This window comes from Engystomops pustulosus, chromosome 3, assembly GCF_040894005.1.
Source record: "Engystomops pustulosus chromosome 3, aEngPut4.maternal, whole genome shotgun sequence".
In the NCBI taxonomy this organism is placed as follows: Eukaryota; Metazoa; Chordata; class Amphibia; order Anura; family Leptodactylidae; genus Engystomops; species Engystomops pustulosus.
In genome coordinates this window covers 210804870-210827678 of record NC_092413.1, presented here as the reverse complement: position 1 = coordinate 210827678, position 22809 = coordinate 210804870, and the positions used below count along the sequence as shown (strand labels likewise).

General features: G+C 45.6%; 1 protein-coding gene across 5 annotated transcripts in view; it reads right to left on the bottom strand.

Annotated features, from left to right (window-relative positions):
• Nucleotides 1-8360: 8360 nt before the first annotated feature.
• PLA2G7 (phospholipase A2 group VII) overlaps nt 8361-22809 on the bottom strand; it is a 31372-nt gene continuing 16923 nt past the window's right edge. For 3 of the 5 annotated variants that reach the window (XM_072143710.1, XM_072143712.1, XM_072143708.1), the window contains exons 3-11: nt 21792-21942; nt 19918-20011; nt 19579-19647; nt 17234-17387; nt 16134-16247; nt 15882-15973; nt 13135-13305; nt 12898-13046; nt 12146-12795 (exon numbers count right to left, since the gene is read on the bottom strand). In XM_072143710.1, the coding sequence (XP_071999811.1) occupies nt 12683-12795; nt 12898-13046; nt 13135-13305; nt 15882-15973; nt 16134-16247; nt 17234-17387; nt 19579-19647; nt 19918-20011; nt 21792-21942 (1107 nt within the window). In that variant the 3' untranslated portion in view covers nt 12146-12682. Of the gene's footprint in view, nt 8705-12144; nt 12796-12897; nt 13047-13134; nt 13306-15881; nt 15974-16133; nt 16248-17233; nt 17388-19578; nt 19648-19917; nt 20012-21791; nt 21943-22809 lie in introns of those variants that run through there. The other 2 variants (XM_072143709.1, XM_072143707.1) reach the window with 2 other exon arrangements.

Below are 22809 nucleotides of genomic sequence, written 5' to 3'. Positions count from 1 at the left end.
GTTGTGGTCAGTATTTTCTCTGTATATATTAAATACTGTGTACTAAGGGGGCCAAATGTAAGTGTAGTATATAGATGAAGTGTCAGCTCTCCTCCTGTGTGGTGGAGTATATAGAGGATGTGTTGGCTCTCCTCCTGTGTGGTGTAGTATATAGAGGATGTGTCGGCTCTCATCTTCCTCCTCCTGTGTGGTGTAGTATATAGAGGATGTGTCGGCTCTCATCTTCCTCCTCCTGTGTGGTGGAGTATATAGAGGATGTGTCGGCTCTCATCTTCCTCCTCCTGTGTGGTGTAGTATATAGAGGATGTGTCGGCTCTCCTCCTCCTGTGTGGTGTAGTATATAGAGGATGTGTCAGCTCTCCTCCTCCTGTGTGGTGTAGTATATAGATGAAGTGTCAGCTCTCCTCCTGTGTGGTGTAGTATATAGGAGAGGTGTCGGCTCTCCTCCTCCTGTGTGGTGTAGCATATAGAGGATGTGTCGGCTCTCCTCCTCCTGTGTGGTGTAGTATATAGAGGATGTGTCGGCTCTCCTCCTCCTCCTGTGTGGTGTAGTATATAGAGGATGTGTCGGCTCTCTTCCTCCTGTGTGGTGTAGTATATAGAGGATGTGTCGGCTCTCCTCCTCCTGTGTGGTGTAGTATATAGAGGATGTGTCGGCTCTCCTCCTCCTCCTGTGTGGTGTAGTATATAGAGGATGTGTGGGCTCTCCTCCTCCTGTGTGGTGTAGTATATAGAGGATGTGTCAGCTCTCCTCCTCCTGTGTGGTGGAGTATATAGAGGATGTGTCAGCTCTCCTCCTCCTGTGTGGTGGAGTATATAGAGGATGTGTCGGCTCTCCTCCTCCTCCTGTGTTGTGTAGTATATAGAGGATGTGTCTGCTCTCCATTTCCTGTGTGGTGTAGTATATAGAGGATGTGTCAGCTCTCCTCCTCCTGTGTGGTGTAGTATATAGAGGATGTGTAGCCTCTCCTCCTCCTGTGTGGTGTAGTATATAGAGGATGTGTGGGCTCTCCTTCTCCTGTGTGGTGTAGTATATAGAGGATGTGTCGGCTCTCCTCCTGTGTGGTGTAGTATATAGAGGATGTGTCGGCTCTTCTCCTCCTGTGTGGTGTAGTATATAGAGGATGTGTCGGCTCTCCTCCTCCTGTGTGGTGTAATATATAGAGGATGTGTCTGCTCTCCTCCTCCTGTGTGGTGTAGTATATAGAGGATGTGCAGGCTCTCCTCCTCCTGTGTGGTGTAGTATATAGAGGATGTGTCGGCTCTCCTCCTGTGTGGTGTAGTATACAGAGGATGTGTCTCCTGTGTGGTGTAGTATATAGAGGATGTGTCGGCTCTCCTCCTCTTGTGTGGTGTAGTATATAGAGGATGTGTCGGCTCTCCTCCTCCTGTGTAGTGTAGTATATAGAGGATGTGTCGGCTCTCCTCCTCCTGTGTGGTGTAGTATATAGAGGATGTGTAGGCTCTCCTCCTCCTGTGTGGTGTAGTATATAGAGGATGTGTGGGCTCTCCTCCTCCTGTGTGGTGTAGTATATAGAGGATGTGTCGGCTCTCCTCCTCCTCCTGTGTGGTTGTAGTATATAGAGGATGTGTAGGCTCTCCTCCTCCTGTGTGGTGTAGTATATAGAGGATGTGTGGGCTCTCCTCCTCCTGTGTGGTGTAGTATATAGAGGATGTGTCGGCTCTCCTCCTCCTCCTGTGTGGTTGTAGTATATAGAGGATGTGTGGGCTCTCCTCCTCCTGTGTGGTGTAGTATATAGAGGATGTGTCGGCTCTCCTCCTCCTGTGTGGTGTAGTATATAGAGGATGTGTCGGCTCTCCTCCTCCTCCTGTGTGGTTGTAGTATATAGAGGATGTGTAGGCTCTCCTCCTCCTGTGTGGTGTAGTATATAGAGGATGTGTGGGCTCTCCTCCTCCTGTGTGGTGTAGTATATAGAGGATGTGTCTGCTCTCCTCCTCCTGTGTGGTGTAGTATATAGAGGATGTGTCGGCTCTCCTCCTCCTGTGTGGTGTAGTATATGGAGGATGTGTCAGCTCTCCTCCTCCTGTGTGGTGTAGTATATAGATGAAGTGTCAGCTCTCCTCCTGTGTGGTGTAGTATATAGGAGAGGTGTCGGCTCTCCTCCTCCTGTGTGGTGTAGTACAGAGGTCCCCAACCGCCGGTCCGCGGACCAGGACCGGGCCGTTGGAGTCTATCAACCGGTCCGCGCAGGGGCGAGCGCCTCCTGCTGTACGAGGGGGCGGCACCGTGCTCCCGCCAGCCGGCCTGCATCCTACTCCCACCCGCCCTCCGGCCCGCACTCCAGCCGGCAAGAGGCTCCCTGCGCCAGCCGGCATTGAGCTGCCGCCTGCCCCTTCTGCCGGCCGGAAAGCGACGAGTTCCCGCCGGCCGCCCGGAACCGAGCTCCCGTTTGCACGCCCTCCGGCCATCATCATTCTCCCGTCCGCGCTCTGGTCCCTGCCTGCCGAAACCAAGCTGCCCGCCCCCAGGCACCGAGCTAACACCCGCGCGCACCATGTAACCCGCCGTCGGCCATGACCATGCGACCGCCTGCAGACCGGCACGACGAGCTCTCAAGTGCCTGGCCGGCATGCACCGATCTTCCACCCGCCGACCACCTGGCACCGAGCTCCTGGCACCATGCTGCGGCAGCCCACTGGACAGCACCGGGTGCCCGGCTCTTCCACTCCTCGCATACCTGTCAGGACCATAAAAAAAGGTAATGTAACTTTATCTGTGCATGTATATATTTATGTGTTCGTGTATGTATATATGTGTGTATATGTGTATGTGTGTGTGTGTGTGTGCATAAGTGCATATGCTGTATGAGTGTTTATGTATATTCTGTATATGTATGTGCAGTGTGTGCATATGCTGTATATACTGTTTGTATATGTGTGTATATATGCTGTATGTATATGTAGTATTTGTGATATTTATCAGAGTTTCTATTTTGTACTACATGGTGATACGCTGGATGCATTTTATACTACATGGCGATACGCTGTATGCATTTTATACTACATGGGGGTATTCTGTATGCATTTTATACTACATGGCGGTATTCTGTATGCATTTTATACTACATGGCGGTATTCTGTATGCATTTTATACTACATGGCGGTATTCTGTATGCATTTTATACTACATGGCGGTATTCTGTATGCATTTTATACTACATGGCGGTATTCTGTATGCATTTTATACTACATGGCGGTATTCTGTATGCATTTTATACTACATGGCGATACGCTGTATGCATTTTATACTACATGGCGATACGCTGTATGCATTTTATACTACATGGCGATACCCTGTATGCATTTTATACTACATGGCGCTACGCTGTATGCATTTTATACTACATGGCGATACCCTGTATGCATTTTATACTACATGGCGATACCCTGTATGCATTTTATACTACATGGCGATACCCTGTATGCATTTTATACTACATGGCGATACCCTGTATGCATTTTATACTACATGGCGATACGCTGTATGCATTTTATACTACATGGCGATACGCTGTATGCATTTTATACTACATGGCGATATGCTGTATGCATTTTATACTACATGGCGATACGCTGTATGCATTTTATACTACATGGCGATACGCTGTATGCATTTTATACTACATGGCGATACGCTGTATGCATTTTATACTACATGGCGATACGCTGTATGCATTTTATACTACATGGCGATACGCTGTATGCATTTTATACTACATGGCGATACGCTGTATGCATTTTATACTACATGGCGATACGCTGTATGCATTTTATACTACATGGCGATACCCTGTATGCATTTTATACTACATGGCGATACGCTGTATGCATTTTGCATTGCTTTATTTTTACACCAAACCAATATGATGGATCTGGTCCGGACACTCCCTGATATCTTATATTATAAGCTCCACCCCTCCATAACCCCACCCCATATGACCAAAGCCCCGCCCCCACCGGGCCATGGAAAACTTGTCTAGCTTAAAGCCGGTCCCTGGTGCAAAAAAGGTTGGGGACCTCTGGTGTAGTATATAGAGGATGTGCCGGCTCTCCTCCTCCTGTGTGGTGTAGCATATAGAGGATGTGTCGGCTCTCCTCCTCCTGTGTGGTGTAGTATATAGAGGATGTGTCGGCTCTCCTCCTCCTGTGTGGTGTAGTATATAGAGGATGTGTCGGCTCTCCTCCTCCTCCTGTGTGGTGTAGTATATAGAGGATGTGTGGGCTCTCCTCCTCCTGTGTGGTGTAGTATATAGAGGATGTGTCGGCTCTCCTCCTCCTCCTGTGTGGTTGTAGTATATAGAGGATTTGTAGGCTCTCCTCCTCCTGTGTGGTGTAGTATATAGAGGATGTGTGGGCTCTCCTCCTCCTGTGTGGTGTAGTATATAGAGGATGTGTCGGCTCTCCTCCTCCTCCTGTGTGGTGTAGTATATAGAGGATGTTTCGGCTCTCCTCCTCCTCCTGTGTGGTGTAGTATATAGAGGACGTGTCAGCTCTCCTCCTCCTGTGTGGTGGAGTATATAGAGGATGTGTCAGCTCTCCTCCTCCTGTGTGGTGGAGTATATAGAGGATGTGTCGGCTCTCCTCCTCCTCCTGTGTTGTGTAGTATATAGAGGATGTGTCTGCTCTCCATTTCCTGTGTGGTGTAGTATATAGAGGATGTGTCAGCTCTCCTCCTCCTGTGTGGTGTAGTATATAGAGGATGTGTAGCCTCTCCTCCTCCTGTGTGGTGTAGTATATAGAGGATGTGTGGGCTCTCCTTCTCCTGTGTGGTGTAGTATATAGAGGATGTGTCGGCTCTCCTCCTGTGTGGTGTAGTATATAGAGGATGTGTCGGCTCTTCTCCTCCTGTGTGGTGTAGTATATAGAGGATGTGTCGGCTCTCCTCCTCCTGTGTGGTGTAATATATAGAGGATGTGTCTGCTCTCCTCCTCCTGTGTGGTGTAGTATATAGAGGATGTGCAGGCTCTCCTCCTCCTGTGTGGTGTAGTATATAGAGGATGTGTCGGCTCTCCTCCTGTGTGGTGTAGTATACAGAGGATGTGTCTCCTGTGTGGTGTAGTATATAGAGGATGTGTCGGCTCTCCTCCTCTTGTGTGGTGTAGTATATAGAGGATGTGTCGGCTCTCCTCCTCCTGTGTAGTGTAGTATATAGAGGATGTGTCGGCTCTCCTCCTCCTGTGTGGTGTAGTATATAGAGGATGTGTGGGCTCTCCTCCTCCTGTGTGGTGTAGTATATAGAGGATGTGTCGGCTCTCCTCCTCCTGTGTGGTTGTAGTATATAGAGGATGTGTAGGCTCTCCTCCTCCTGTGTGGTGTAGTATATAGAGGATGTGTGGGCTCTCCTCCTCCTGTGTGGTGTAGTATATAGAGGATGTGTCGGCTCTCCTCCTCCTCCTGTGTGGTTGTAGTATATAGAGGATGTGTGGGCTCTCCTCCTCCTGTGTGGTGTAGTATATAGAGGATGTGTCGGCTCTCCTCCTCCTGTGTGGTGTAGTATATAGAGGATGTGTCGGCTCTCCTCCTCCTCCTGTGTGGTTGTAGTATATAGAGGATGTGTAGGCTCTCCTCCTCCTGTGTGGTGTAGTATATAGAGGATGTGTGGGCTCTCCTCCTCCTGTGTGGTGTAGTATATAGAGGATGTGTCTGCTCTCCTCCTCCTGTGTGGTGTAGTATATAGAGGATGTGTCGGCTCTCCTCCTCCTGTGTGGTGTAGTATATAGAGGATGTGTCGGCTCCAACTCCTGTGTGGTGTAGTATATAGAGGATGTGTCAGCTCTCCTCCTCCTGTGTGGTGTAGTATATAGAGGATGTGTCAGCTCTCCTCCTCCTGTGTGGTGTAGTATATAGAGGATGTGTCGGCTCTCCTCCTCCTGTGTGGTGTAGTATATAGAGGATGTGTCGGCTCCAACTCCTGTGTGGTGTAGTATATAGAGGATGTGTCAGCTCTCCTCCTCCTGTGTGGTGTAGTATATAGAGGATGTGTCAGCTCTCCTCCTCCTGTGTGGTGTAATATATAGAGCAGTGGTGGCGAACCTATGGCACGGGTGCCAGAGGTGGCACTCAGAGCCATTTCTGTGGGCACTCAGGTCGTCGCCCAAGGACAGAGTTCACCAAACAGGACCAAATCCACCAAATCGTCCTGCAGTCCAAGGCAACTTAAGAGAAGCTGCCCTCCACGATATTTTAAAGCAACACTTCAATGGCTGTTTGGAACTGCAGTTAACATTAGGTGTGGACTGATCTGCATTATCTTTGGTGGTCCTCCTTTTGGACCCACTATTCTTTCTGGTGCAAAGCTACAACGATAGTCTGAATTTGACCTCCTTCTTTCAACTGTATTGGTGGCTTCAGGGGGCCCGATACGATTGAAAGATGTGGAAGATCAGGCAGCAATAAGTTACTGCTAAAAATGCCAAATTGGCACTTCACGGTAAATGAGTGGATTTTGGTTGTAGTTTGGGCACTCGGTCTCTAAAAGGTTCGCCATCACTGATATAGAGGATGTGTCGGCTCTCCTCCTCCTCCTGTGTGGTGTAGTATATAGAGGATGTGTCGGCTCTCTTCCTCCTGTGTGCTGTAGTATATAGAGGATGTGTCGGCTCTCCTCCTCCTGTGTGGTGTAGTATATAGAGGATGTGTCAGCTCTCCTCCTCCTGTGTGGTGTAGTATATAGAGGATGTGTCGGCTCCAACTCCTGTGTGGTGTAGTATGTAGAGGATATGTCTCCTCTCCTCCTCCTGTGTAGTGTAGTATATAGAGGATGTGTCAGCTCTCTTCCTCTTGTGTGCTGTAGTATATAGAGGATGTGTCGGCTCTCTTCCTCCTGTGTGCTGTAGTATATAGAGGATGTGTCGGCTCTCCTCCTCCTGTGTGGTGTAGTATATAGAGGATGTGTCAGCTCTCCTCCTCCTGTGTGGTGTAGTATATAGAGGATGTGTCGGCTCTCCTCCTCCTGTGTGGTGTAGTATATAGAGGATGTGTCGGCTCCAACTCCTGTGTGGTGTAGTATATAGAGGATGTGTCAGCTCTCCTCCTCCTGTGTGGTGTAGTATATAGAGGATGTGTCAGCTCTCCTCCTCCTGTGTGGTGTAATATATAGAGGATGTGTCGGCTCTCCTCCTCCTCCTGTGTGGTGTAGTATATAGAGGATGTGTCGGCTCTCTTCCTCCTGTGTGCTGTAGTATATAGAGGATGTGTCGGCTCTCCTCCTCCTGTGTGGTGTAGTATATAGAGGATGTGGCGGCTCCAACTCCTGTGTGGTGTAGTATATAGAGGATGTGTCAGCTCTCCTCCTCCTGTGTGGTGTAGTATATAGAGGATGTGGCGGCTCCAACTCCTGTGTGGTGTAGTATGTAGAGGATATGTCTCCTCTCCTCCTCCTGTGTAGTGTAGTATATAGAGGATGTGTCAGCTCTCTTCCTCCTGTGTGCTGTAGTATATAGAGGATGTGTCGGCTCTCTTCCTCCTGTGTGCTGTAGTATATAGAGGATGTGTCGGCTCTCCTCCTCCTGTGTGGTGAAGTATATAGAGGATGCGTTGTCTCTCCTCCTCCTGTATGGTGTGGTATATAGAGGAGGTGTTGGCTCTCCTCCTCCTGTGTGGTGTAGTATATAGAGGATGTGTGGGCTCTCCTCCTCCTGTGTGGTGTAGTATATAGAGGATGTGTGGGCTCTCCTCCTGTGTGGTGTAGTATATAGAGGATGTGTCGGCTCTCCTCCTCCTCCTGTGTGGTGCAGTATATAGAGGATGTGTCGGCTCTCCTCCTCCTCCTGTGTGGTGCAGTATATAGAGGATGTGTCAGCTCTCCTCCTCCTGTGTGGTGTAGTATATAGAGGATGTGTCTGCTCTCCTCCTCCTGTGTGGTGTAGTATATAGAGGATGTCTCATCTCTCCTCCTCCTGTGTGGTGCAGTATATAGAGGGTGTGTCCGCTCTCCACCAATGTGGTGTTATATGTATTCAGACCAGATACACACTGGGTAATATTGATGCGTTTCCTTTAGCATTATAGTGAATGGGATATGTATCTTCCTACACCAGGCACAGTCTCCCCTTATCACTCACAGCATCTAAGGAATAAATACTACAGGAATTCTTAGTATGAGGCTCAGGAGCCTTGGTATCAAAGGCAGCAACAAAGTGAAATGAGGCATCAGCTCACCAGTTATAAGAGATCGGGGACACAGGCCCATTCATACGTATAAAGTAACTGGGTCAGACATGGAAAGATTCTCAATCCTGGAAGACTTGCACAGATACTGAAGGCTTGTACCCGGTAAAATGCTGTTTTACGTCTTTCTGTTTACGATGGAGACATTGAGGAAATTGACATTTTTTCATATAATTAATAATTTCATTAAAAGCTCAGTAAGAAAAGTGCAAATACATCAGTAATAGACAATCATAGATATCGGCCATGATTTGCCCGAGGCAAAGTCATGGTTCCAGTAGTGTATATAGGACAGATCGGGCACAGTTCACACTCTATAAAACAGGCATCTGGGATATGGATCCAGTAGAAGGCGCACCATGTGTCCAGGATCATCCAGGTGATGTTGCAGCTTGGTCACCGTTGTCGGGACATTAATCGTATCTTCTGGATGCCCTATCAGCGCAATGTGGTCAGAATTTACTATTCAGTTGCTGCGATCATGAACATCCGTTCTCAATGGTCTGAGGAGCTTCTGCTTAAACACAACAGCCAATCTGAGAAAGTCCAGCTGCAGTGTAAAGCATGGGGGACAGCTCGAGAAGAATGAACAGCTTGCTCTTTCCTAAGACCCAAGACAGATTCAATACTCCGTGGTAAAATTGTACATGTGCTTTACGGTTACCCAGTTTCTAAAAATATCTATAAAGGAAACCAAATGAATGGCGCACTCCACACCTCCCCACGGGAATACTACAGGTACCTAAGTCCACAGCAGAGAAAAACATTGTCAAAAAATTATCCACGATATTGTCACGTCTGAAATCCTTAAAAAATCACATAGCCTAATACTGTGTTATTTCTATTTGAGGTATAGGCAGGCGCCTCTCCCGTCCTCTGATTTGTTATCGTTTACTTCACATACAAGATGCAGGCCACGCGCCTCTCCTGACACATGATGTCATTCTGGTTTTTCTATAGATGAGATACAAGCTCCACGCCTCTTATGATCTCTGATGTAATGTGTTGTCTCTATGTATGAGGTACAGGCTCTGCGCCTCCTCTGACTGAAGATGTGATGTCTCTATGTATGAGGTACAGGCTCTGCGCCTCTTCTGACTGAAGATGTGTTGTCTCTATGTATAAGGTCAGGCTCTGCGCCTCTTCTGACTGAAGATGTGATGTCTATGTGTGAGGTACAGGCTCTGCACCTCTTCTGACTGAAGATGTGTTGTCTCTATGTATGAGGTACAGGCTCTGCGCCTCTTCTGACTGAAGATGTGATGTCTATATGTGAGGTACAGGCTCTGCGCCTCCTCTGACTGAAGATGTGATGTCTATGTGTGAGGTACAGGCTCTGCGCCTCCTCTGACTGAAGATGTGATGTCTATGTGTGAGGTACAGGCTCTGCACCTCTTCTGACTGAAGATGTGTTGTCTCTATGTATGAGGTACAGGCTCTGCGCCTCTTCTGACTGAAGATGTGATGTCTATATGTGAGGTACAGGCTCTGCGCCTCCTCTGACTGAAGATGTGATGTCTATGTGTGAGGTACAGGCTCTGCGCCTCCTCTGACTGAAGATGTGAAGTCTATGTATGAGGTACAGGCTCTGCGCCTCTTCTGACTGAAGATGTGATGTCTATGTGTGAGGTACAGGCTCTGCACCTCTTCTGACTGAAGATGTGATGTCTATGTGTGAGGTACAGGCTCTGCGCCTCCTCTGACTGAAGATGTGATGTCTATATGTGAGGTACAGGCTCTGCGCCTCCTCTGACTGAAGATGTGATGTCTATGTGTGAGGTACAGGCTCTGCGCCTCTTCTGACTGAAGATGTGATGTTGTCTATGTGTGAGGTACAGGCTCTGCGCCTCTTCTGACTGAAGATGTGATGTCTATGTATGAGGTACAGGCTCTGCGCCTCTTCTGACTGAAGATGTGTTGTCTCTATGTATGAGGTACAGGCTCTGCGCCTCTTCTGACTGAAGATGTGATGTCTATATGTGAGGTACAGGCTCTGCGCCTCCTCTGACTGAAGATGTGATGTCTATGTGTGAGGTACAGGCTCTGCGCCTCCTCTGACTGAAGATGTGATGTCTATATGTGAGGTACAGGCTCTGCGCCTCCTCTGACTGAAGATGTGATGTCTATGTATGAGGTACAGGCTCTGCGCCTCTTCTGACTGAAGATGTGATGTCTATGTATGAGGTACAGGCTCTGCGCCTCTTCTGACTGAAGATGTGATGTCTATGTATGAGGTACAGGCTCTGCGCCTCTTCTGACTGAAGATGTGATGTCTATGTGTGAGGTACAGGCTCTGCGCCTCTTCTGACTGAAGATGTGATGTCTATGTATGAGGTACAGGCTCTGCACCTCTTCTGACTGAAGATGTGATGTCTATGTATGAGGTACAGGCTCTGCGCCTCTTCTGACTGAAGATGTGATGTCTATGTGTGAGGTACAGGCTCTGCGCCTCTTCTGACTGAAGATGTGATGTCTATGTGTGAGGTACAGGCTCTGCGCCTCTTCTGACTGAAGATGTGATGTCTATGTATGAGGTACAGGCTCTGCACCTCTTCTGACTGAAGATGTGATGTCTATGTATGAGGTACAGGCTCTGCGCCTCTTCTGACTGAAGATGTGATGTCTATGTGTGAGGTACAGGCTCTGCGCCTCTTCTGACTGAAGATGTGATGTCTATGTATGAGGTACAGGCTCTGCGCCTCTTCTGACTGAAGATGTGATGTCTATGTGTGAGGTACAGGCTCTGCGCCTCCTCTGACCGAAGATGTGATGTCTATGTGTGAGGTACAGGCTCTGCACCTCTTCTGACTGAAGATGTGATGTCTATGTGTGAGGTACAGGCTCTGCGCCTCTTCTGACTGAAGATGTGATGTCTATGTGTGAGGTACAGGCTCTGCGCCTCCTCTGACCGAAGATGTGAAGTCTATGTGTGAGGTACAGGCTCTGCGCCTCCTCTGACCGAAGATGTGATGTCTATGTGTGAGGTACAGGCTCTGCACCTCTTCTGACTGAAGATGTGATGTCTATGTGTGAGGTACAGGCTCTGCGCCTCTTCTGACTGAAGATGTGATGTCTATGTGTGAGGTACAGGCTCTGCGCCTCCTCTGACCGAAGATGTGAAGTCTATGTATGAGGTACAGGCTCTGCGCCTCTTCTGACTGAAGATGTGATGTCTATGTGTGAGGTACAGGCTCTGCGCCTCTTCTGACTGAAGATGTGATGTCTATGTGTGAGGTACAGGCTCTGCACCTCTTCTGACTGAAGATGTGATGTCTATGTGTGAGGTACAGGCTCTGCGCCTCTTCTGACTGAAGATGTGATGTCTATGTGTGAGGTACAGGCTCTGCGCCTCCTCTGACCGAAGATGTGAAGTCTATGTGTGAGGTACAGGCTCTGCGCCTCCTCTGACTGAAGATGTGATGTCTATGTGTGAGGTACAGGCTCTGCGCCTCTTCTGACTGAAGATGTGATGTTGTCTATGTGTGAGGTACAGGCTCTGCGCCTCTTCTGACTGAAGATGTGATGTCTATGTATGAGGTACAGGCTCTGCGCCTCTTCTGACTGAAGATGTGATGTCTATGTGTGAGGTACAGGCTCTGCGCCTCTTCTGACTGAAGATGTGATGTCTATGTGTGAGGTACAGGCTCTGCGCCTCATCTGACTGAAGATGTGATGTCTATGTATGAGGTACAGGCTCTGCGCCTCATCTGACTGAAGATGTGATGTCTATGTATGAGGTACAGGCTCTGCGCCTCTTCTGACTGAAGATGTGATGTCTATGTATGAGGTACAGGCTCTGCACCTCTTCTGACTGAAGATGTGATGTCTATGTGTGAGGTACAGGCTCTGCGCCTCATCTGACTGAAGATGTGATGTCTATGTATGAGGTACAGGCTCTGCGCCTCTTCTGACTGAAGATGTGATGTCTATGTGTGAGGTACAGGCTCTGCGCCTCTTCTGACTGAAGATGTGATGTCTATGTATGAGGTACAGGCTCTGCGCCTCTCCCGACCTAAGATGTGTTGTTAAAGGTAGTGAAATGAATGGGATACTTCCACCCCTATTCACTGGGAGACTTCCAATACCTTTGGAGGAAAGTTTGTCAAAAAATGATCCCGGACATTGTCTAGACTGAAATCTTCCTAAAATCTAGAATTAATCACATAGTCTAATACTGTGTTATCCATACTTGAGGTATAGGCAGGCGCCTCTCCCGTCCTCTGATAGGTTGACGTGTGCTTCACGTACTTGATATAGGCCACGCGCCTCTCCTGACACATGATGTAATGGTTTTCGCTCTATAAATTTGAGGTACAAGTTCTGCGCCTCTCCCGACCTAAGATGTGTTGTTGTCTCTATCTATGAGGTACCAGCTCTCCCGAGCTATAGTCTAATGATGTGTTCTCCATGTATGAGGCACCGGCTCCGATCCTCCTGCGATTTTGGATGGCACATAAGTCATAACACTAGTAATGGGGTTTTGCAGCAGTTGTCACTTTGAGGCTTCTGTGTGTCCTTGAGGTAGATCAATGTTGGTCCCAGGAATGACGTATTCCCCTTCTCCATCAATAAGAGGGTCCCACTGGTTAAAATCTTTCTGGAGTCCTAATAAATACAATAAAATCACAACAGAGACCGTTACCCATGGTCCATAATGCACACAGTCATGTGGACGGGGCCTCAGTGCACCCAGGTTTTGGTACTCACCTAAATGCCGCTGTAGAAAGGCCAAGGTTACATTTATAATGATGTCCATCGCAATGTAGGGATCGATTTCTCCTTTCAACTTGAAGATCTTCCCAATGAGGTAACCGGTCAGGAAGGTGAAGTCTGGAAAACTCTGGTGGACGCTGCCCCTGGTGGTGGACACGAGACATGCGGTTACCACAATGAAAATGTATTCATCATGACGAAGAATAGAAAGCGCTGCTACTCTACACGTACTTGATGGTGATCATCTTCCTCTCCACACGGCTAGAATCCATCCTCTTCATTAGTAAAATGTTGTCCACCCACTGAAACTTCTCAGAATTGACAAATAAAACGGGTTGGTGGATGGTGGAAAATATCTCATCTCTCAGAGAGAACATCCAGGCATCCAGTGCCACAGCACATCTACCAAATACACAGGATACAGCGTTATATACATCATGTGCACATAGTATACAACAACAAGGATATGACTGCTATAATACTGCCCCCTATGTACAAGAATATAACTACTATAATACTGCCCCCTATGTACAGGAATATAACTACTATAATACTGCCCCCTATGTACAGGAATATAACTACTATAATACTGCCCCCTATGTACAAGAATATAACTACTATAATACTGCCCCCTATGTACAAGAATATAACTACTATAATACTGCCCCCTATGTACAGGAATATAACTACTATAATACTGCCCCCTATGTACAAGAATATAACTACTATAATACTGCCCCCTATGTACAAGAATATAACTACTATAATACTGCCCCCTATGTACAAGAATATAACTACTATAATACTGCTCCCTATGTACAAGAATATAACTACTATAATACTGCTCCTATGTACAAGAATATAACAACTATAATACTGCCCCCTATGTACAGGAATATAACTACTATAATACTGCTCCCTATGTACAAGAATATAACTACTATAATACTGCCCCCTATGTACAGGAATATAACTACTATAATACTGCCCCCTATGTACAGGGATATAACTACTATAATACTGCCCCCTATGTACAAGAATATAACTACTATAATACTGCCCCCTATGTACAGCACTATAACTACTATAATACTGCCCCCTATGTACAAGAATACAACTACTATAATACTGCCCCCTATTTACAAGAATATAACTACTATAATACTGCTCCTATGTACAAGAATATAACTACTATAATACTGCCGCCCCCTATGTACAAGAATATACCTACTATAATACTGCCCCCCTATGTACAGGTATATAACTACTATAATACTGCCCCCCTATGTACAGGTATATAACTACTATAATACTGCCCCCTATGTACAAGAATATAACTACTATAATACTGCCCCCTATGTACAAGAATATAACTACTATAATACTGCCCCCTATATACAGGAATATAACTACTATAATACTGCCCTATATGTACAAGAATATAACTACTATAATACTGCCCCCTGTGTACAAGAATATAACTACTATAATACTGCCCCCTATGTACAAGAATATAACTACTATAATACTGCCCCTATGTACAGGAATAGAACAACTATAATACTGCCCCCTATGTACAAGAATATAACTACTATAATACTGCCCCCTATGTACAGGAGTATAACTACTATAATACTGCTCCCTATGTACAAGAATATAACTACTATAATACTGCTCCCTATGTACAAGAATATAACTACTATAATACTGCTCCCTATGTACAAGAATATAACTACTATAATACTGCCCCCTATGTACAAGAATATAACTACTATAATACTGCCCCCTATGTACAAGAATATAACTACTATAATACTGCCCCCTATGTACAGGAATATAACTACTATAATACTGCCCTATATGTACAAGAATATAACTACTATAATACTGCCCCCTGTGTACAAGAATATAACTACTATAATACTGTCCCCTATGTACAAGAATATAACTACTATAATACTGCCCCTATGTACAGGAATAGAACAACTATAATACTGCCCCCTATGTACAAGAATATAACTACTATAATACTGCCCCCTATGTACAGGAGTATAACTACTATAATACTGCCTCCTGTGTACAAGAATATAACTACTATAATACTGCCCCCTATGTACAGGAATATAACTACTATAATACTGCTCCCTATGTACAAGAATATAACTACTATAATACTGCCCCTATGTACAGGAATATAACTACTATAATACTGCCCCTATGTACAGGAATATAACTACTATAATACTGCCCCCTAAGTACAGGAATATAACTACTATAATACTGCCCCTATGTACAGGAATATAACTACTATAATACTGCCCCCTATGTACAGGAATATAACTACTATAATACTGCCCCCTATGTACAGGAATATAACTACTATAATACTGCCCTATATATACAAGAATATAACTACTATAATACTGCCCCCTATGTACAAGAATATAACTACTATAATACTGCCCCCTATGTACAAGAATATAACTACTATAATACTGCCCCCTATGTACAAGAATATGACTACTATAATACTGCCCCCTATGTACAAGAATATAACTACTATAATACTGCTCCCTATGTACAAGAATATAACTACTATAATACTGCCTCCTATGTACAAGAATATAACAACTATAATACTGCTCCCTATGTACAAGAATATAACTACTATAATACTGCTCCTATGTACAAGAATATAACTACTATAATACTGCCCCCTATGTACAGGAATATAACTACTATAATACTGCCCCCTATGTACAAGAATATAACTACTATAATACTGCCCCCTATGTACAAGAATACAACTACTATAATACTGCCCCCTATGTACAAGAATATAACTACTATAATACTGCCCCCTATGTACAAGAATATAATTACTATAATACTGCCCCCTATGTACAAGAATATAACTACTATAATACTGCCCCCTATGTACTCCCTCCCTCCCCCCCCGTCATTATAGTATTTCTTACCTAAACCGTGAATCTCTCCCGAGGGCTTTGATTGCTGTCGCTGCACCAAATGAATGTCCTGCTACGGCTATCCTTTTAACATCAATAGAATCCTAAAAAGTGGATAAATATAAACAGACAGTAAAAAACATATAAATGTAAGATGAGATATACGAGACTATATATGTATATAAGTACTGCAGAGGTGATGTATTACATCATGGCGATCAGTCACATGATAAATGGCCGCCGCCTCTTATTTTCTGTACTCACCTTTAATGGTAACCAGTTAAATTTGGATGGCAGAGCGTTAGTGACGGGTTTCCCAGCATTGATATCCAGCAAGAGGTCTAAGGCTCGTAAGCATTCATCCGCCCTGATCTGGACCTACACATATGTAATAGGGTGAGGACCAATGCAAGAACAGGTCACATGTCTGAGAGGGGTGGAGCTTAACTGCTCTGACCTTGTAAAGCTGCAGCCATTATAATGTATTGTCCCTGGAGAGATGTGTGATCATACCTTTGTGTTTGTTCTAAGTAGCAACAGGACTGTGTAACATGGATTCATATTCCAGAATTGTAGCATCTCCAAGTGCACAGAGGGTGTGTCCTAACACTGCTACTATCTGTGCTCTATGAAGCAACAGTGTTATGTATTGTCCCTGGTGAAATGTGTTATCATACCTGTATTGTTTTGTAGCAGCATGAATGTAACTTCTCAACTGGAGGTGTCCTCATACTCCTGTGTTCTCTCAAGTCAATGTTATGTAATGTCCCTTGGGAGATGTGTACCTATATCTTTTTGTGTGTTGTTAGTAGCAGCAGGACTGTGTAACATGGATTTATAATCCAAGATTGTAATTTCTCCAAGTGCACTGGAGGTGTCACACTGCTGTGCTCTGTTCTCTCTGAAGTCAGTGTTATGTATTGTCCCTGGAGAGATGTGTAACTATATATTTGTGTGTTGTGGTTGTGTAACATGCATTTATATTTTAGGATTGTAGCATTTCCAACTCTACTGAAGCAGAGTCCTCACACTGCTGTGCTATTAGCGCTTTGCACAGAGCTGCTCTAACTCTCTTACCCTTTGCAGTGAACAGTATTGTTATAGTATTCAACCACAAGCTTTCTACAGCTCTTACTCGGAGCAGAGTGGAGGTGGTAAGAGCAGCTTAGGGACCATACCTAACACTGGTTGCAAAGAGCACAGCAGTGTGAGGACACACCCCAGTGCATGCGGCAGGAGCTACAATCCTGGAATATAAATGTGAAAATATGATAATAGTTTTGGGGCTTTTTTTTTTTGCTAGGATTATAAAACCACGTGCACCCATCCAGGATGTGATGTGACTGTCAGCTCAGCTGCTGTACCTGCTCGAATCGCAGAGGAAATTCATCGGCTCCCGGTTTCGGAGTCTTGTTGTACATCCAGACCTCCTCCATAGCGTCGCACTCTTCCTCCTCCGCGCAGCTGTCAGCGGGGGGGCGCTCTCGGAAGTAAAATGTTGCGGATGCAGATTCATCTCTGCGAGACACGGCACAGGGTCAGTGATACAGAAATGTCAACTTGTTCTAGTGCTGATCTTGAAGCACTTGTATTATGGGGGATGTTTGCCAAGTGGTTCCAGGTATTGGGGCACGACGGCAAGTGGTTCCTTATTATGGGGGGCACCATGGCAAGTGATTCCTGTTTTGGGTGGCAGTGCGGGATTGGGTCCTGTTAGGGGGACACCACAGCGAGTGGTTTCCATTATGTGGGGCAGCGTGTCAAGCGGTCCCCGGTATGCAGAGCAGTGCGGCAAGTGTTCCTAGTATGGGGGCCGGCGCCGCTAGTGGTTTTGTTATAGGGGGCAGTGTGGCAAGTGGTTCTGTTATAGGGGGGCACAGCGGAAAGTGATTTCCATTATAGGGGGCACAGCGGAAAGTGATTTCCATTATAGGGGGGCACAGCAGAAAGTGATTTCCATTATAGGGGGGCACAGCAGAAAGTGATTTCCATTATAGGGGGGCACAGCAGAAAGTGATTTCCATTATAGGGGGGCACAGCAGAAAGTGATTTCCATTATAGGGGGGCACAGCAGAAAGTGATTTCCATTATAGGGGGGCACAGCAGAAAGTGATTTCCATTATAGGGGGGCACAGCAGAAAGTGATTTCCATTATAGGGGGGCACAGCGGAAAGTGATTTCCATTATAGGGGGCACAGCGGAAAGTGATTTCCATTATAGGGGGCACAGCGGAAAGTGATTTCCATTATAGGGGGGCACAGCAGAAAGTGATTTCCATTATAGGGGGCACAGCGGAAAGTGATTTCCATTATAGGGGGGCACAGCGGAAAGTGATTTCCATTATAGGGGGGCACAGCGGAAAGTGATTTCCATTATAGGGGGCACAGCGGAAAGTGATTTCCATTATAGGGGGGCACAGCAGAAAGTGATTTCCATTATAGGGGGGCACAGCAGAAAGTGATTTCCATTATAGGGGGGCACAGCAGAAAGTGATTTCCATTATAGGGGGGCACAGCAGAAAGTGATTTCCATTATAGGGGGGCACAGCGGAAAGTGATTTCCATTATAGGGGGGCACAGCGGAAAGTGATTTCCATTATAGGGGGGCACAGCGGAAAGTGATTTCCATTATAGGGGGCACAGCGGAAAGTGATTTCCATTATAGGGGGCACAGCGGAAAGTGATTTCCATTATAGGGGGCACAGCGGAAAGTGATTTCCATTATAGGGGGCACAGCGGAAAGTGATTTCCATTATAGGGGGCACAGCGGAAAGTGATTTCCATTATAGGGGGCACAGCGGAAAGTGATTTCCATTATAGAGGGCACAGCGGAAAGTGATTTCCATTATAGGGGGCACAGCGGAAAGTGATTTCCATTATAGGGGGCACAGCGGAAAGTGATTTCCATTATAGGGGGGCACAGCGGAAAGTGATTTGCATTATAGGGGGGCACAGCGGAAAGTGATTTCCATTATAGGGGGGCACAGCGGAAAGTGATTTCCATTATAGGGGGGCACAGCGGAAAGTGATTTCCATTATAGGGGGGCACAGCGGAAAGTGATTTCCATTATAGGGGGCACAGCGGAAAGTGATTTCCATTATAGGGGGCACAGCGGAAAGTGATTTCCATTATAGGGGGCACAGCGGAAAGTGATTTCCATTATAGGGGGCACAGCGGAAAGTGATTTCCATTATAGGGGGCACAGCGGAAAGTGATTTCCATTATAGGGGGCACAGCGGAAAGTGATTTCCATTATAGGGGGCACAGCGGAAAGTGATTTCCATTATAGAGGGCACAGCGGAAAGTGATTTCCATTATAGGGGGCACAGCGGAAAGTGATTTCCATTATAGGGGGCACAGCGGAAAGTGATTTCCATTATAGGGGGGCACAGCGGAAAGTGATTTGCATTATAGGGGGGCACAGCGGAAAGTGATTTCCATTATAGGGGGGCACAGCGGAAAGTGATTTCCATTATAGGGGGGCACAGCGGAAAGTGATTTCCATTATAGGGGGGCACAGCAGATAGTGGTTCTCCTTATAGGGGGGTAATGCAGCAACTGTCTCTTTTATGCGGGCCACCACGGACAGTGGTTAATAGTATCAGGGCACCGCAGCAAGTGGTAACTGTTATGGGGGCACCGCATCAGGCTATGGGCAGACACCAACCCAATTTTGTGGGGTATTGTTATGTGCCGTCATCATATTTACCTGTGTTCAACAGCAGCAACTACAAATCCCTGCGAGGCCAGCCCGATGCAGATGGCGGCGTACAGCGTCCTGCAGAAAAAGGTCACACAATGGAGTGAGGAGAACATATACCATGTCTATAGCATGAATGCTGAAGATAAGAAGACCCCCTACTATGTCCCATGTGAGATCAGGGTTGGTGCAACCCAATCCCAATCCAATCAGTCAGATTTGGGATTTGGTAAAATGTAAGAATTACAGAGTGAACGTGTAGCAGGGAAAATCGTATGTGTGATGTCATCGTGTCTGAGATATGATGTCATAGGATACATTGTAAGAGTGGAGTGAGTGGTGCGTTACCTGAAAGCTCCGAGGCCGTGGGAGAATATAACCAGCGGATACTTCTCTCCGGGATGGAACGGTGCGTTCAGTTTTGCAGGACACTTTACAGAACCTACATAAAAGAGGAAATCTCAGTGTACTGATGAGGAGGTTATGCAGATTATTTAGGGCTTTCGGGCCACTATCCTTTAATGAGCCATTCAATCCTAATACAGGAACAGTGGGAGCATTAAAATGTGCGGGGGGGGGGGGTGAGGACTGAACATCAAATTCTGCAAGATGTTGATGTTACCTTGTGTAACTACACCAGGTCATACATGAGATAAGTGATGGCCCAACAGCTTCCTCTCCTCCACCATGTCCGTGTTTACTCAACCCTTGGCCAAGTGTGCATGTGTCCTCAATAGGAACAGGGGAGTTGGTTGCTGCCAGATACATCTCCATAAGAACAGAAGAATTGGACATGCCGAGACCCGACATGCTCAATCCTACCAGACGAGGAGAGTCAGGAGCCCCATACACTTTAGGTGGTCAGCCGCTTCTACCAAAATCATCAGATTTTACCTTAAAAAAGGCTTCCGACATGTCTCTTACGAAATAATTGCATTCCCCATGGAATAATAATTCAGCATCATCCTTTATTATAAATGAAGAGTTGTCAAGTTCCTTTGTTATCCTTTCTAGGAAATTAGAAGTAGTTATCCAAGTGGGTGCAGTCAAGTTTTAGGGGTGTTTCTGTGCATAGTCTGATACAGTCATCGCTGATTGGATAGTATTAGGCTGCGTAGAGACATGTCCTCTAATGGTAACACCCCCTTGGCTAACTACTAGAAGGAATTGCAGACACAGAGTTAGGTCTCATGCACACAAGCGTATTGGGGGCTGTGATGTGGCTATGTTCAGATAGGTTCATCGTGTGTATCAGGACAGCTCCTTATACATCAAGGAAACATTGGAAGGCCATTATGGGCTATGGGGGACAGATGCAACTGTGTGGCATCCATACCTGGCCTCTGCTGAGTGTACGCACTGAGGACCCCAGTGATGCAACTGTAAGTAGGGACAGTGCAATTACTGGAGAAATACCTGGAACATCAGAAGCAGCCAATCACTGACAACTGCCGGTGTTCCCCCCTCCTCCCGAGGGGGGTATTTTGTAGCCCTCTGTAGTTGGCATACATCGCTAAAAGGCAATGTGAACGTAGCCTGAGACTTAGCCTGTAGTCTCCAGTCTGCGGACAAAACTACAACTCCCAGCATGCGGCTGTCACAACATAAATGGAGTAGAACATGATGGAGGCCTCTAAAAAAATTTACATACAGATAGAAAATTTCTTTCATGTGTAGCGCTGCTCTATAACAACACATGGACGGGTTAGGAAACATGTTCTATGGCAATTTCCTCTTATGTTTGCAGTCAAATAGCTGCAAGTAGAGGGTCAACGCAAGAGGCGTACACGTGTTATGTAATTAGGTGCCAAGTGACGCCATATTCACAAGTGTCTCGATCACCGCAGCAATTTATGTGAGAGAAGGGACAGATAGGGTCATAACCTCTGCCTTGTGCTCTCTAGGCAATCACCCTAAGGCCGGAGATGTCTATGTATTACATTGATAAGTTTTTCACAATAGGCGCAATGTAATAATTAGTAGAAAATTTAAAATCAATCTTTAAATTAAATCAAACTTAGGTAAACAGCCTGTGAAGCCGCAGCATGGGAGGGGCTCTGGTAACACCCCCAGGAGTTCATCAGGCTCATTAGCATAATTTTAAAAGTTCGATTTTTAGAATAATGGAGGCCATGGATAAGAAATAAAAGAAGATTTACCACAGTCACGGTGCCTGGATCTATGACAAGTCTTGATGGAAGATTTTCTTTAATAAAACTTACCAAAATAATAACTGAAGATGACATCCACTACGGTGCGGTTGAGCTTTAGCGTGTCTGCCAGTCCCGTGTAATACTCTCTCCTCGGGATCCACACAGCTTCTTCATACTCGTCACTGTCCACACACGGATAATATAACCGGAAGAAGCTTCCCTGTAGGAAAATGATTGATCCAAAAGTCAATATCATATCCACAAGTATTACCGGTTCAGGTCACAGCACGTGAGCGAGTTACATCCAATAAACTTGGTCCATCTGTTAGTCGGATCGAATGGCTGAAACGTCGTATACATCTGAACTGAGCACAGAAGTAGAGCTCTCCTATACTGGGTCAAAGTTCTTTAAAGGGTTCATGTCAGGTAGGGTATAACATATGCTTTATAGAATTTAATGTGAGATCTCACCCATTTATCTATTAAAAAAAAAAAACACTTCCCTAAAGTCATGTGAAAATGAGCAGAGAAGAGTCATATTTTACCTGAGATGAGTCAAGTTTACATTTAACAATTGGATTTTTTATCAACTTTCTAAATTGTATTATATATTGGTTCTGTAAAACAGAGAACAACAATCCTGAAGTGATTAGAGAGATAAGATTCTTATCTTTAATAGGACACCAGCAGTATATTTCTAGGTGTACCGAAGATGGATACGTCTGAAGTGACTCTCTCCCGGCAGCCTCTAAATGTGACTCATCTTGGGCAAAATATGACTTGCTCTAATTTTTCTACGAGTAAATGGATTTCACATTTCATCCCTTACCTGAGGGGTTAGTAGTATCACAGTGGGGTAAAATTAGGTTACAGGTTCCTTGTCAATTTCTTACGGTGCAAATTCTGATACAGAATTTTTTCATGTATCATGTTATTGCTCTTATTTTTTTTGCACATACTGAGCTGTATGGGGGCTTGTTTTTTTTTGTGTATTACATTGTACTTCATATTGGGTGTATTTCATTTTCCATAGCGTGTACTGGGCGAAAAAATTACAAATGCAGTGAACTGGACGAAAAAAAAAAAG